Source organism: Zosterops lateralis, assembly GCF_965231275.1.
Source record: "Zosterops lateralis genome assembly, chromosome: 18".
In the NCBI taxonomy this organism is placed as follows: domain Eukaryota; kingdom Metazoa; phylum Chordata; class Aves; order Passeriformes; family Zosteropidae; genus Zosterops; species Zosterops lateralis.
Window position 1 is genome coordinate 718,071 of NC_139778.1, and position 12,147 is coordinate 730,217.

The 12,147-nt window shown below is 58.6% G+C and overlaps 1 protein-coding gene across 1 annotated transcript; it reads right to left on the reverse strand.

Annotated features, from left to right (window-relative positions):
* Positions 1 to 267: 267 nt before the first annotated feature.
* On the reverse strand, positions 268 to 9,610 carry LOC310916964 (bMERB domain-containing protein 1-like; the record flags this gene model as incomplete). The annotated part of the gene is made up of 6 exons (XM_083874876.1): positions 268 to 386; positions 1,331 to 1,404; positions 1,535 to 1,649; positions 2,709 to 2,782; positions 4,727 to 4,847; positions 9,535 to 9,610. 6 exons carry the CDS (start codon positions 9,608 to 9,610, stop codon positions 268 to 270), a joined length of 579 nt encoding a protein of 192 aa, XP_083731002.1.
* Between the last annotated feature and the right edge of the window lie 2,537 nt (positions 9,611 to 12,147).

Consider the following 12,147-nt stretch of genomic DNA (forward strand, 5'->3'; position numbering starts at 1 on the left):
CCCATGGAATTCGGGATGAATTATGTCCTGACCCACGGGCAGAGGATGCAAACTGCCTGGTTGGCTCCACAGGATTGTCCTGTGCCACCGCCAGTGCCCTGGGCAATCCCTGTCACCAAAATCATGGCTCATCCCTGTAGGGCTCTCCAGGAACAACCAACCAGCTCCAAGGAAGGGCTAGCACCAAGGGAGCCCCTCCTGCCCGTGCCAGAGTGCCAGGATGTGCCCCTACCACAGCTGTGTCCTGTGCCAGGGGCTGGCAGGGCCCTACATGATGGAGCAGGTGAAGCCACAGCACTCCTTGAGCAGGGTCAGGCCCGTCTTGGTCATGTAGGGAGCTGAGGTTTGCTGCCCCCTCGATGTCATCTTCTTCTCTTGGACAGGAGCTGCAGGAAGAGGAGTTTGGGTCCGCCTGGGGACCAGGGCACAGCCTGGGGGTGCTGCTCACAGCTCCTCTGGGGCTGCTGCTGCCCCCCAGAGCTCCTGCACCACGGGGACACTGCCCTGGGTGCTCTGGGGTGTCCCCAGCTCCTGAATCATAGGGACGGTGCTCTGGGGTGTCCCCAGCTCCTGCACCACGGAGACACTGCCCTGGGTGCTCTGGGGTGTCCCCAGCTCCTGCACCACGGGGACACTGCCCTGGGTGCTCTGGGGTGTCCCCAGCTCCTGCACCACGGGGACACTGCCCTGGGTGCTCTGGGGTGTCCCCAGCTCCTGCACCATGGGGACACTGCCCTGGGTGCTCTGGGGTGTCCCCAGCTCCTGCACCACGGGGACACTGCCCTGGGTGCTCTGGGGTGTCCCCAGCTCCTGCACCATGGGGACACTGCCCTGGGTGCTCTGGGGTGTCCCCAGCTCCTGAATCATAGGGACACTGCCCTGGGTGCTCTGGGGTGTCCCCAGCTCCTGCACCATGGGGACACTGCCCTGGGTGCTCTGGGGTGTCCCCAGGGCTGGGAATGCCTCCCAGCACCCTGGAGAGGTGACAGATCCCAGGGAACGGGGTGGCTGTGATCAGAGGACGCGGTGTCCATCCTGCACCCACCTGAGGTGTGAGCCAATGTTGAAGGGGCAGATGAAGCCTGTCAGCTCTGAGGGAACCCAGCCCCGTTCTCGCAGGACATGGTGGGAAAGGCCAGGAGGGAGATGGATTCCTGACATTTCTCCAGTTCTGGGTGTTCCCATGATGTGATCTCAAGCACCAGGATTCTCTGTTCCATTTCCCCACCCTCCTCCAGGTGAGCCAGTAAAATCTCAGAGGCAGAGTGCTGGGCACGGGGACAAATGCCAGGGAGGTTCAGTGCAAGGAATAAACCCCGTCAGCACCCACCTGCTCTTTGGAGGTAGCTTTTGGAGAGCTTGCTCTGCAGGAACTCGGCCATTTCCTTGTCTTCTTCTCTTTCCCTGTGACAAAGAACTGGGTGACAGCTCAGGGAAGGAGCAGCAAGGCCCCCAGGAGCTGTGGGAAGGCAGGGCACAGCCCAGAGGACAGTTTGCACTGTCCCCAGTACAAGCAATAGCTGACACCAGCTACCTGAGCCTCTCAAACTCCACGTCATCCACCAGGAAATCCCGCGTTTCCACCAGCTTGTGGATCTGCTGCACCAGCTCCTCTTCCCTCTGCTTCTCCTCGTTGGATTTCTGGTTCTCTGCATCACAGGGAGCACAGCTTACACCCACAGGGGCCATTCCCCCCAGCCAGGGCCAGGCCTGCTCTCTTCTGCTCAACTCTGAGCTTGGGGGCAAGGCCAACCCAAAGGAAGCAGCTGGATCCAGGTTCCAGCTGCTCAACGAGTAGGAATCTCCCACCCCTCGAATGAGTGCAGAGACACCTGGGCAGTGTCTGAGCAGCCCCTGCCTGCCTGCTGGGACTGGGCCACTTCCAGGGGCTTCATTTGGCTGAGGAACAAAAGGGAAGCCTCGAGCTGTGCCCGAGCACGGGTTATTTGGGGTTAATTAACAGCAGCTATTCCCAATCAGGAGAAAGAACCCGCCAGGGTTAAGGTCCCACTGGACAAGCAGTGCCCCTTTCTGATGTCAGAGCCCAGCATGACCACGGTGACGATGTTGATTCACTCAAGGCACCTTGGCTTGTCTTGGGGACATCTGCAGCCCTGGCTGGGCTCTGAGTAAGCACTGACGTGTTCCCCTCTTTATCCAAACCCGTGGCTGTCTCACAACAACAGGGACGTGCAGGATTTTTCCAGCACAGACTGGTCTGAGTCAACTCATAAAGAAGACAAAAAGAGCAGATTTTCTGCTCTCAGCTGAGTCTGGGAGTGCTGAAAAGGCAAGAAATGAAAGCCCAGAGCACACGAAGGAAAGCCAAGCTCATTTCCTCAGTAGCAGAAAAGACCAATTATCTCTGCTCTGAGCCACGGCTTAGGGAAAGTCTTGGTTTATGGACTGGAAGATGTTGGAATTTAAAACTCCCATGAGATTTGGGTCTGTTTTGCAAGGAGCTCCTGGTTTTATGGCAGGATGTTCCCCTCCCAGGCTGAGCCTCCGTCTGGATGCTGGGGCAGGTTTACTGAAGTGAGCAGCACCTGAATATCAAGCAGCACCTGGGCTTTGCCTCCGTGCTGAAGGCTCCTGGCACAGCCAGCACGGTGGCACTGGGGCACCTGCCAGGGCCACCCTGAGGGGACACGGCTGAGCCCTGCCGGCCCCGTGTCCCCTGGCCCTTGGGGAGCTGCCCAAAGCCTCACCTGGCAGGGCCAGGAGTTTCTGCAGCTCTGTTTTCAGCCGGCTGATCTCCTTACAGAGCTGGATGTCGTCCATCCTGCAGGGACACAAACGGAGCCACTGAGGGGGAAACTGGGAGAGAAGAGGTTCAAAAGCCCCAGAGCAGCACCCAGCCAGTGCCTGTGCTGGGGATCCCAGCTTTCCCTGCCTTCCCTGGGGAAATGCCAGCCCACTTCATCAGTTCTGTTGGGTCAGAAAGAAAGTTTCATTACCTTCATGATAACAAAACCTTATCAAAACCTGGCTCATCCAGCAGGCAGGAGCTGATGTGGTTCTCCTGGCCCCAGAAAATAAGCTCCAAAAAGAATCCCCAAATAATCTCCAAAATCCAAAAAGAAGTGGAAGCTGCTGCCGTAGAGAACGATCCTTTATTTAATTCTACCTTCCTGCAGAATTAAATAAAGGTAGAACCATGAAATATAACAGAGAGGGTCTGCAGAGCACCAAGGGGGCCACAGGGACAGCAGAGATGGCTGGGGATTAAACTAATTACACTCATTAAAATGAAAATGAACAGTCAGATGAGTGCTGAATGATTATTGCATTTAAATGGAAATTGATTCTGGACAAACTGATAGGGAGAATAAAAAATAATAAATTCTCTTTTCAATTAAAATTTGGAGGGGTTGCAGGGAGAAGCTCCTGCTGGGGCTGGGATTGCTTCTACCCCTGCTGGTGACAGCCCTGCTGGTGACACCTGTGGCAGCATCAGCCAGAGCCGGGTGTCCCCAGCTGTTCCAGGGAGCACTGAGGGACCAGGGTGGAGCTGAACCTCCCACAGGAATCCCAGACCTTTCCTTTGGCCCTGTGAAGAAGTGTTTGGTGCATCGCTGTTGTCCAGAGCACAGAAATGCTGGAATGGTTTAGTCTGACATTTCCAACAAAGAGCAAACACTGGTTTTTGTGGAGGTCACTGCTCTGTTCAGCAGCACATCCCGGGAGTTTCCCATCTCCCTCAGCCCTGCAGTCCAACCACCCTGAACATCTCCTTTTCCCCCCACTGGGGAATCAGAAGAGTTTCCCATCTCCCTCAGCCCTGCAGTCCAACCACCCTGAACATCTCCTTTCCCCCCCACTGGGGAATCAGAAGAGGCCTTGCAGCCCCTGTTTCCCACCTCTCTGAGCCAGCCCAGCTCTGGGACCCCCCTTCCCCAGCAGCAATGCCCTGGGATGCTCCTCAGCCTTCCCAGCCTCCCTCCTGGGCCCTGCAGCGCTGAGGTGGAGTTCCCACGGCACCCAAAACTTCCCAGCCAGGCAATCCTGGCGTGTCCCGACACCCACGGGATGGTTTCTGCAGCCAAGCCCACCATGAGGTTTCTGCAGATTTCCCAAGAGAGAAACCAAACAAAGGGTTAAGGAAACACCAGGGCTGGGAGTTTGACAGCACCTGGGAGGATCAGGCACTGTTGCCATGGAAAGCCTTTAAGAGCTACAGTTCTGATGATGTCCAGAAATCCTTTTCAACAACGAGTTCAGGGGAAACTGTGCCTCAAAGGGGCTCCAAATCCAAGCCTCTGAAGCAGCTCAAAGCTCCCACTCACAGCGGATTTACCCAGGGATTTCCAGGCCTTGGGACCCTCAGTGCAGGGAGAAGTGGGGACAAAAGGCAGCACAGGAAGTGCTTCAGCCCAGGAAATGTCACCTTTGCCAAAATCCCAGTTTGTGCTGGGCTGGCAGGGCGGGATCCGAGGGCTGGGCTAATTACAATCCTTCAGTGATATTAAAAATATATTAGTCAGGCCTTTTCCTCCAAACACAAAATCTGCTGACAGACCCATGGGAAATGTCCTGTGTCCCCCCTGGTGCTGGTGGGCTCCGTTTTCACACAGGGGCTGAGGTCTGGAGAAAGGCCTGGAGAATCTCATCCCAAAACTTCCTGATTATTGGGTTGGGAAGGAGGTGGGGAGCAGCCTGAGCGGGTTCACCCCCAGGGCTGAGCTGTGCCTGGCTCAGGGGGAGCTGGGCAGGGACAGGCACTCACATGTAGCGCAGCTCCGACTCCCGGCGCACCAGGATCTCCCGGATCCGCTCGATCCTGAACAGCTCCCCCTCGATGTCGTCGATGGTGGTGGTGGAGTCGGCCATGGACACGATCTCATCCTCTGGAAAAGGAACGGAGCCACCTGAGGCGGCAGGAGAGCAGCAGGGACCTCAGGGCAGCCTTGGGAAGAGCAGCACAGCTCCCAGTGCTGGGACAAAGCTCCACATCCCCAGGGGTCTCCACGTCCCCAGGGGTCTCCACGTCCCCAGGGGTCTCCACATCCCCAGGGGTCTCCACATCCCCAGGGGTCTCTCCCTCCAGGAGCAGCAGGAGGGAACTGCAAACTGCTGGAGGGAAGGATGGGAATGTCCTTTTTTTTTTTTTTTTTCCAGAGCCACAGAAGCCTCCAGCATGTCCAGCACAGAGACCTGAGCCTGCCCAGAACCCTCCTCCTGCAGGGCCAGGAGCAGACGCTGGGCACACAAAGCTCAGAGCAGTGAAATTCCTGCTGCTGCTCCCCTTCCATCACATCCCCCATTCAGCTCCCTCACCCTCTCCAGTGCTGAGGATCACAGCCAGCCCCTGCCTGGGGAAACTGAGGCAGGCAAAGGGGGTCACCTGCTCAGGGTGGGAGGCAGGAGCTTCACAGAGAAATGTAGGATAAAGAGGCAATAATTTATATTTTGGGATGAAAACCCATCCACCACCATCCATGGCTCTGACCAGCAGCTCTGCCTTCCCTCTGTGACTCACACACACAAATCCCACTTCTTTGCTCCAGACTGTCCCATGGATTTCCTGGTGGCTGCTGCGTGGATCCCGCAGTGACTCCCAGCCAGTTTTATGGCAGTAGCTGAGGATTTGCTCCAGACCAGCTCCCAGCCCCGCCTGGCTCTCAGAAATGACACTGTCACTAGTGCCAGGCAGCAGCACCTTCATCACATCCCAGCTGATCTGACATTCCTGGGATGTGCTGGGGACTGGAGCTGCAGCAGAGCCAGGCTGTGGGAGAACATTCCAAACCCTTCCAAACGCTCCTTCAGGGGCTCAGTCTGCTGAACTGAACCCTGACAAGACACAGCTCCCCTGGGAGGTTTTGCCTTCCTGCAGCCCTGGGAGTTTCCCTGTGCAGGGAGAGGGGAAGGCACAGCCGTGGAGCTGCTCCAGGAGCAGGAATCTCCAGGCTGGGATGTCGGGAGGTGTCAGGGTGTGTGATCTGGGCATTCCAAGCAGGAGCCAGGCCAGTGCTGAGGGTTCCAGGGCAGGAGGAGACAAACCCAAAGGCACAAGACCAAACACTCTACGCTCTCTGTCCTCTCTCTGTCATGTAACACTGCTCAGGAAATCATTCCCGGAGTGGGACATGTTTCTAAGACTTCCAGCAGGGAAGGTTTGTTGTGGAAATCCAATGGTTTGGATTAACGTGAGTGGTTTGGAGAAGAGTTTTCTGCTGTTTCTGGCTTGGAAACTCACGGGGATTTCTCAGAGGTTTTCTCCCCCTCCCCAGGCACAAAGGCCACGCTCAGCTGATGCCAGAGCTGACTCCCCCCTCATTCCCTGTCCCTGTGCTGCTCCCAGGAGCCAGGGGTTGATCAGGAAAGACAAACCTCTGGGCTGGGCGGGCTGTGAGGCCGGATGGAGCTCCAGGGGCTCTGCACAGCCCCTCCCTTTGCCCCGTTTCCTGACGCGGTTGCCAAGGGACCGGCCTGTGGCTGCTACAGCATCACCGCGCGGTTGCTAAGGGACCAGGGCGCGGTTGCTAAGGGACCAGGGTGCGGTTGCTAAGGGACCAGGGCGCGGTTGCTAGGGGACCAGGATGCTGAGCTCCCTCATCCCGAGTGCTCTGGGGCTGTGCTCCCCCAAAACTCCTCTGGCCTGAGATATTTTGCTGCAGCTGCACCCGGCTGAGCAGCTGGGGACGGTCCCGCGGCAGATGCTGCCAGATGTGCAGGCACCGGCACAGCTGGGCTGTGCCTGTCGCCAGCCACTCCCTGGGGCTGTAGCTCATTTCTGCGTCCCCTCTGTGCCCAGGCGGGAGTGACAAGGCTGGTGGCTGTCCCCATGTGCCACTAAACACGGGGACAGATCAACCCGGAGCTTCTGGCTGCCTCCGTCCCCAGAGAGACCCTGCCCAGCCCCGGCAGTGTGGGGATGGAGCTGGGGAGGGGACAGTCACTGCCTGGCTGGGGAATGACCCAGAGACTCTCCGGGCCCAGGTTCTCAGCCAGGGCTTTCTCAGGGGGAGTGCCAGGGTTTGGAACAGCTGTCAGCATCCCCTCTTCTCCCTCTCACCCCAGAATGCCATTGGCACAGCCATCCCTGGGGGGAGAGGTGAATCCTCGCCTGTGGAGGCAAAGGGAGGAGGTGGCAGGGCTGGGAGGGCAGGAGGTGATGGGGTGGGTCCTGGTTTAGGGCAAATTTGGGACAAAACCTCCAAATAGGGTCCCTCCAGAACTTAACATACAGCATAAACATAACAGACTATTTGGGATGCAGGCATCACAATGTCACCCCAGGAGAGCTGGGAGGGGAGGAGGTGGCAGGGCCGAGTTGCTTTTCCCCACCTGATGTAATTCCAGCCCCCGGGCAGTGCCTGCAGGAGCAGGGAAGCTCCTGGCTCAGCTCTGGGATGGTTCCCCTGGCACCACCCTGCCCTCACTGCTCACAGTCACCTTTCTGTGGGACACTTACCAGGCCAGGAGTGTCCTGTGACATGGGGACAGTGGGAAGGTCACAGCACAGCCCAGCCAGGGCCACAGGGCTCAGCTGGAGCCTGTGCCTTCAGCTGCTCCTGGCACTCTGCTTCCCTCAGGAGTTCCAGGGAACTGCTCCCCAAAGCAACTGGTGCTGGACAAGAAGCTCTGACAGGACCTGGGTGTCCCTGGAGCTGCTGAATTCAGGGCAGAAGCAGAAGGAGGGCAGTGCCAGGAGAAAACTCCCGGAAGATGAAGCCCACAAACCCTGGGAGGGAGCACCTGGAGCAGCGGACACCCGAGGCAGGGTGTTCATTAAAGCTGGGATCAAACTCAAACCCCAAATCTCCTTTTGGGGATGGACAGGGATGGCCCCAAGTGTGGCCACACTGCTCAGGGGTCCCACAGCAGCACAGCCATACAGGAAACCCCACAGAGAAAACCCTCCAGTGCCTGAGCCAAAGGGATCCTGCCTGGCACCATTTCAGCCTGGCAAACCGAGGAGGAGGAGAAAGCTTTGACAGAAATTTGGAGAGGCTCTGATCATCACACCCGGCCCAAGGAGGGGCCTACACTAATGAGGAGTGTGATAGCCAGAGACTTCCATTCCAGACGGTTTGGGCAAAACATTTGGACAGCCAGCAGCCAGCCTGGCATGAGTCACTGCAGCCAGCAGTGCAGGCTGAATTTCAGGCAATTTCCTTCACGATTAAATCGATTGACAGCCCCCTGTGGAGAGGTCAGAGCTCTTTGTGGGGGCACCATCCCAAGAAGCCTCTAACTCAACTCAGCTGAGTGTTTTCCTCTGCTCCTGACAGCAGCAGGGACAGGGGACACCCAGGAGCTCCAGGAGCTCTGTGCTGCACAGGCTTGGGCTGAGCTCTCCTGGAGGACAGGAGGCTCCAGGAGCTCCGGGCTGCACAGGCTTGCTCTGAGCTTTCCTGGAGGACAGGAGGCTCCAGGAGCTCTGGGCTGCACAGGCTTGCTCTGAGCTCTCCTGGCTGGCAGCGAGCAGCAGAGCACCATCCAAAGAGCAAACAGGGATTGTTGCCGTGTTCTCACCTGTCCCAAAGTTCTCACCCCATGCCAAGGTCCCCAGGAGCTGGGAGCTCACAGAGCTGCACTGAACCAGTAAAATCACAGCCACCACAGCCCTGTTCACAGGCACCACGGGGGTGTCCAGGCCATGGCCAGCACCCTGAGGCCACCCCTGGCCCTCTCAGGTGTCCCCCAGCTCCTGGGGCAGAGGGGCCGGGTGATGAGGGTGCTCAGAGCCCCACGGGAGGTGAAGGGGAGGACACACACTGCCAGGGGAGGCACAAAGGAAAAGGACCAAAACTTCCTACAGCTCACCCAGGGGCTGAGCAGCTTCACGGGCACCACACAGCCCCGAGCCCTGCCCAGCAGGAGGCTGGAGTGCACTGACCCCTCCTCCCCTGTCCCGTTGCGTGCCAGGGGCTGAGGGGGAGCACAGAGGGCCAGGGAAGGGCGGCAGAGCAGAGGAATTGCAGACGCCTCCCCTCCGCTCAGCCCGGCACTGCCACCTTTCCTCCCAGCCCAAGGTCGAGGGCTGTGCCCAGGGCAACTCCCCTGCTCGGCACCCCCGTTCTTCTCACTGGAGGAGCTGGCAGAGAGGGGCCCGGGCGGTGAAGGGCAGGGCGAGCCCTCCTGTGCCCCAGGGCCGCCCAGGCAGCGCAGGGCGCCGTGTCCGGCCGGGCAGCAGCAGCGGGATGGGACCTCTGTGTCCCTCCAGGCATCCCCCCGCCTCCCCTCCTCCTCTGCAGCCCCTTTCCTCCCACAGAGCCCCTTCTCCGCGTCCTTTCTCTCCCCCAGGCACTCCATCCATCCATCCATCCATCCCTCCATCCATCCATCCCTCCATCCATCCCTCCATCCATCCATCCCTCCATCCATCCCTCCATCCATCCCCGCTCCCGGTGGCGCCGTGCGGGGCTCGGCCGGTGCCGCTCCATCGGGACCCCCGGCCGGGCTGTGTTTTCTGGATGAAGCCGCCGTTTCCCCGCTCGGATTGCCCGGAGCCCCGGGGGCGGGGGAAGTTGTGCTCGGGCGGTGCCGGTCCCGGTCCCGGTCCTGGTCCCGATGCCCCGCGCTCACCTGGCCCCGCTCCGGCCGGCGCCCAGCGGGTGGATTCCATGGATCCGTAGCGGGGAGAAGCGTGGCCGCCCTCCATCCGCAGCCCAGCGCGCTCCGCTCCGCTCCGCCGGGGCGGGGGCTCCGCCGCTCCCTCCGCGCCGCTCCCGCTGTTCCCACCGCTCCCTTCGCCTGCACCGAGCCCGCTTCTCCCTCTCTCCGCCGGGGCGGGGGCTCCCCCCGCTCCGTCCCCTCCCCTCCGACCCCCGCAGCTTCCCCCGGGCCATGCCCCCGCCTCGTCCCCGTCCCTTCGGGGCCATTTCACCCCACTGAAGGCGCCCGGGCTCTGGGGGACACGGGGGTGGGACACGGCACCCAGCGGCCCCCCAAAACCCGCTGCTGAGCCCCGTGGAAACAACTTTTCCCGATGGAAAAACCCATCAGTGCGAGTTTGAGCAATGCCCTGAGGGCTGAAAGCCAGCAGGGGGGCAGCAGGGGTGGGCGCCCACCTGAGCAGGAGCCCGGTGGCCTCTCCCCTCTCTGGCTGGGACAGGGATGACAGTGGTGACAGCGCCACTGTCCTGGGGGCTGAGCCCTGCAGACGGGCCCGGGGAACTGGGGATGGCTGGGCCTGCAAACCCTCCTGCCTGCAGGGCTTTGTGCTCCCGGAGCGCCCGGCTGAGGGTTCACAGCTGTGAATCCACACCTCAGGGCCCTCTCCCCAAATTACACACAGGTGGTGTCTGCTGGGATGCTCCTCAGCCAGGAGGGGCCTGTGGGTGACACTGATGTCCCCGCGCACAGGTCCTGGGGCTCAGGGACACTTTGGGAGGTGCCACTGTCACAGAGCAGAGGCACAGGGACACCAGGGAGGGGTCTGGGGGATCAGCCCCTGCTGAGAGCCTGCGGGCTCTGCTGGCAGCAGCCTCACCTCCAGCCACTGTGTCCTGGGCTGCAGTGTAGGATGTTTACAAAGTATTTATTCTATCACCATCTTCATGAGCTGTTGGAACCAGGTGGGGCAGTGTTTTCCCAGGCCCCTCCTTTGGGCTCTTCTGCTCATGGCCCATCAATGCCTTGCCCAGGACTCACAGGGAACTCCCTCCAGGAGCTCTCTCTGTTTAATGGGCCATCAAGGAGCCACTGCACGACTCCTCATCCCATTGGGAGATGCTCCCAATGCCCAGGGGGAGGAGCCAAGCATTCCCACCTGGAGAGAATCTGGGATTTGGGACAGGACAAGCAGCCCTGAGCCACTGGATTCCCAGAGGAGCAGAGCTCCCAGACCTTTCTGTGGGATCACTGCTTCAGGAAGAGCCCCTCACCTGGACTGCTCCCCCCACCCTGCTCAGGGTGTGTTCTGACTCTGGCAGTGCTCCTTTGTGTTATTGCATTGATTTTATTTTCTTTTAACCTTTTTACCTTTCTTCTTATTAAATTGTATCTCTGACTTGGAGCCTCCCATTCGTTTTGCTTTCAAACCACAACACACTGAAACCCAAACCTGAGCAAAACCTCAGAATTCCCGCTTCCAACAGCCAGACTTTTGACCTAGTCGAGTGATTTGAAGCAGAACAGGGGCCAGGGAGATAGTGCCTCATTCTTTGAGGATAACTGTGGAATATAAACACAACGAGGAGGCAAAAACTAAGAGTCTCTGTGTAAAAAAAAAAAAAAAAAAAAAAAAAAAAAAAAAAAAAAAAAAACCAGGAGAAAAAAAGACAGGACATGGGCTGGAAATGCAGCAGCAGCACCTTGCACACTCATTCCCAGAGTTCCATGAACTCCTCTGAAAATGCAGGAGCACCTCTCCCAGGAGCAGCACAAGGGCAGCAGGCCATGGAGGTGGGCTGTGAGCTGGAATGACAAACAGGGAGTTCCAGCATTCCAGGGAATTGCTCAGGAATGCCTTGGCTCTGTCAGGAGCTGCCGGGCTCCCAGCTGAGGGACAGGGGCACCCCGGGGTGGGTTTGGATGTTTGGGTGTGCAAGGAAGGAGAGCCATGACATGGCTGCCTCTCACTCGTGAAATGATGAGCTCTGGAACAGCGGGGCTGCAGTGACTCACCTTGTGTTGGTCACTCTGGAGCGCAGAGAAAATGAGCCTGTAAATATTTTAATCAGTTCTGCAGGCAAATCCTCTCCAGGATGATTTTCACTGCGAGCAGCCAGATCTGCTGGGGGCTGAACTCGAGTTAAATGCAGTTTATACACTCACTTTATCCCTGATAAAAGAACGGGAGTAAATCACAGTCCAGAGTCACAATCCACACACCACTGGATCTGCTGGATTGGATGGAATCCTCGTGGGCAAGTCCACTGTGCAGAAGGAAGTGAAAATCAGGGGCAGGAGCAGCCTGAGCTTCTTCCCTCAGCCCGGTCCTGGAATTGTGAGGCTGAGGAGTTTCAATGGGATCTTCCCCTGCTCCCTCTTAGGGAGATGTGCTGGTGCTGGGGCAGGATTTCAGGGAACGCCGAAAGCTCAGAGTCAGTGCCATGTTCTTGCACAAAAAGGTTGGGTTTGTTTTTTTTTTTTAAAGATTATCAATGCATTAAACACACTCAGTGCTGATTGAGGGGAGTGACTCCTCTCCAGAGCTCCAGCATGGCCAGGCACCCGTCACCCCAAGGCTTCTCC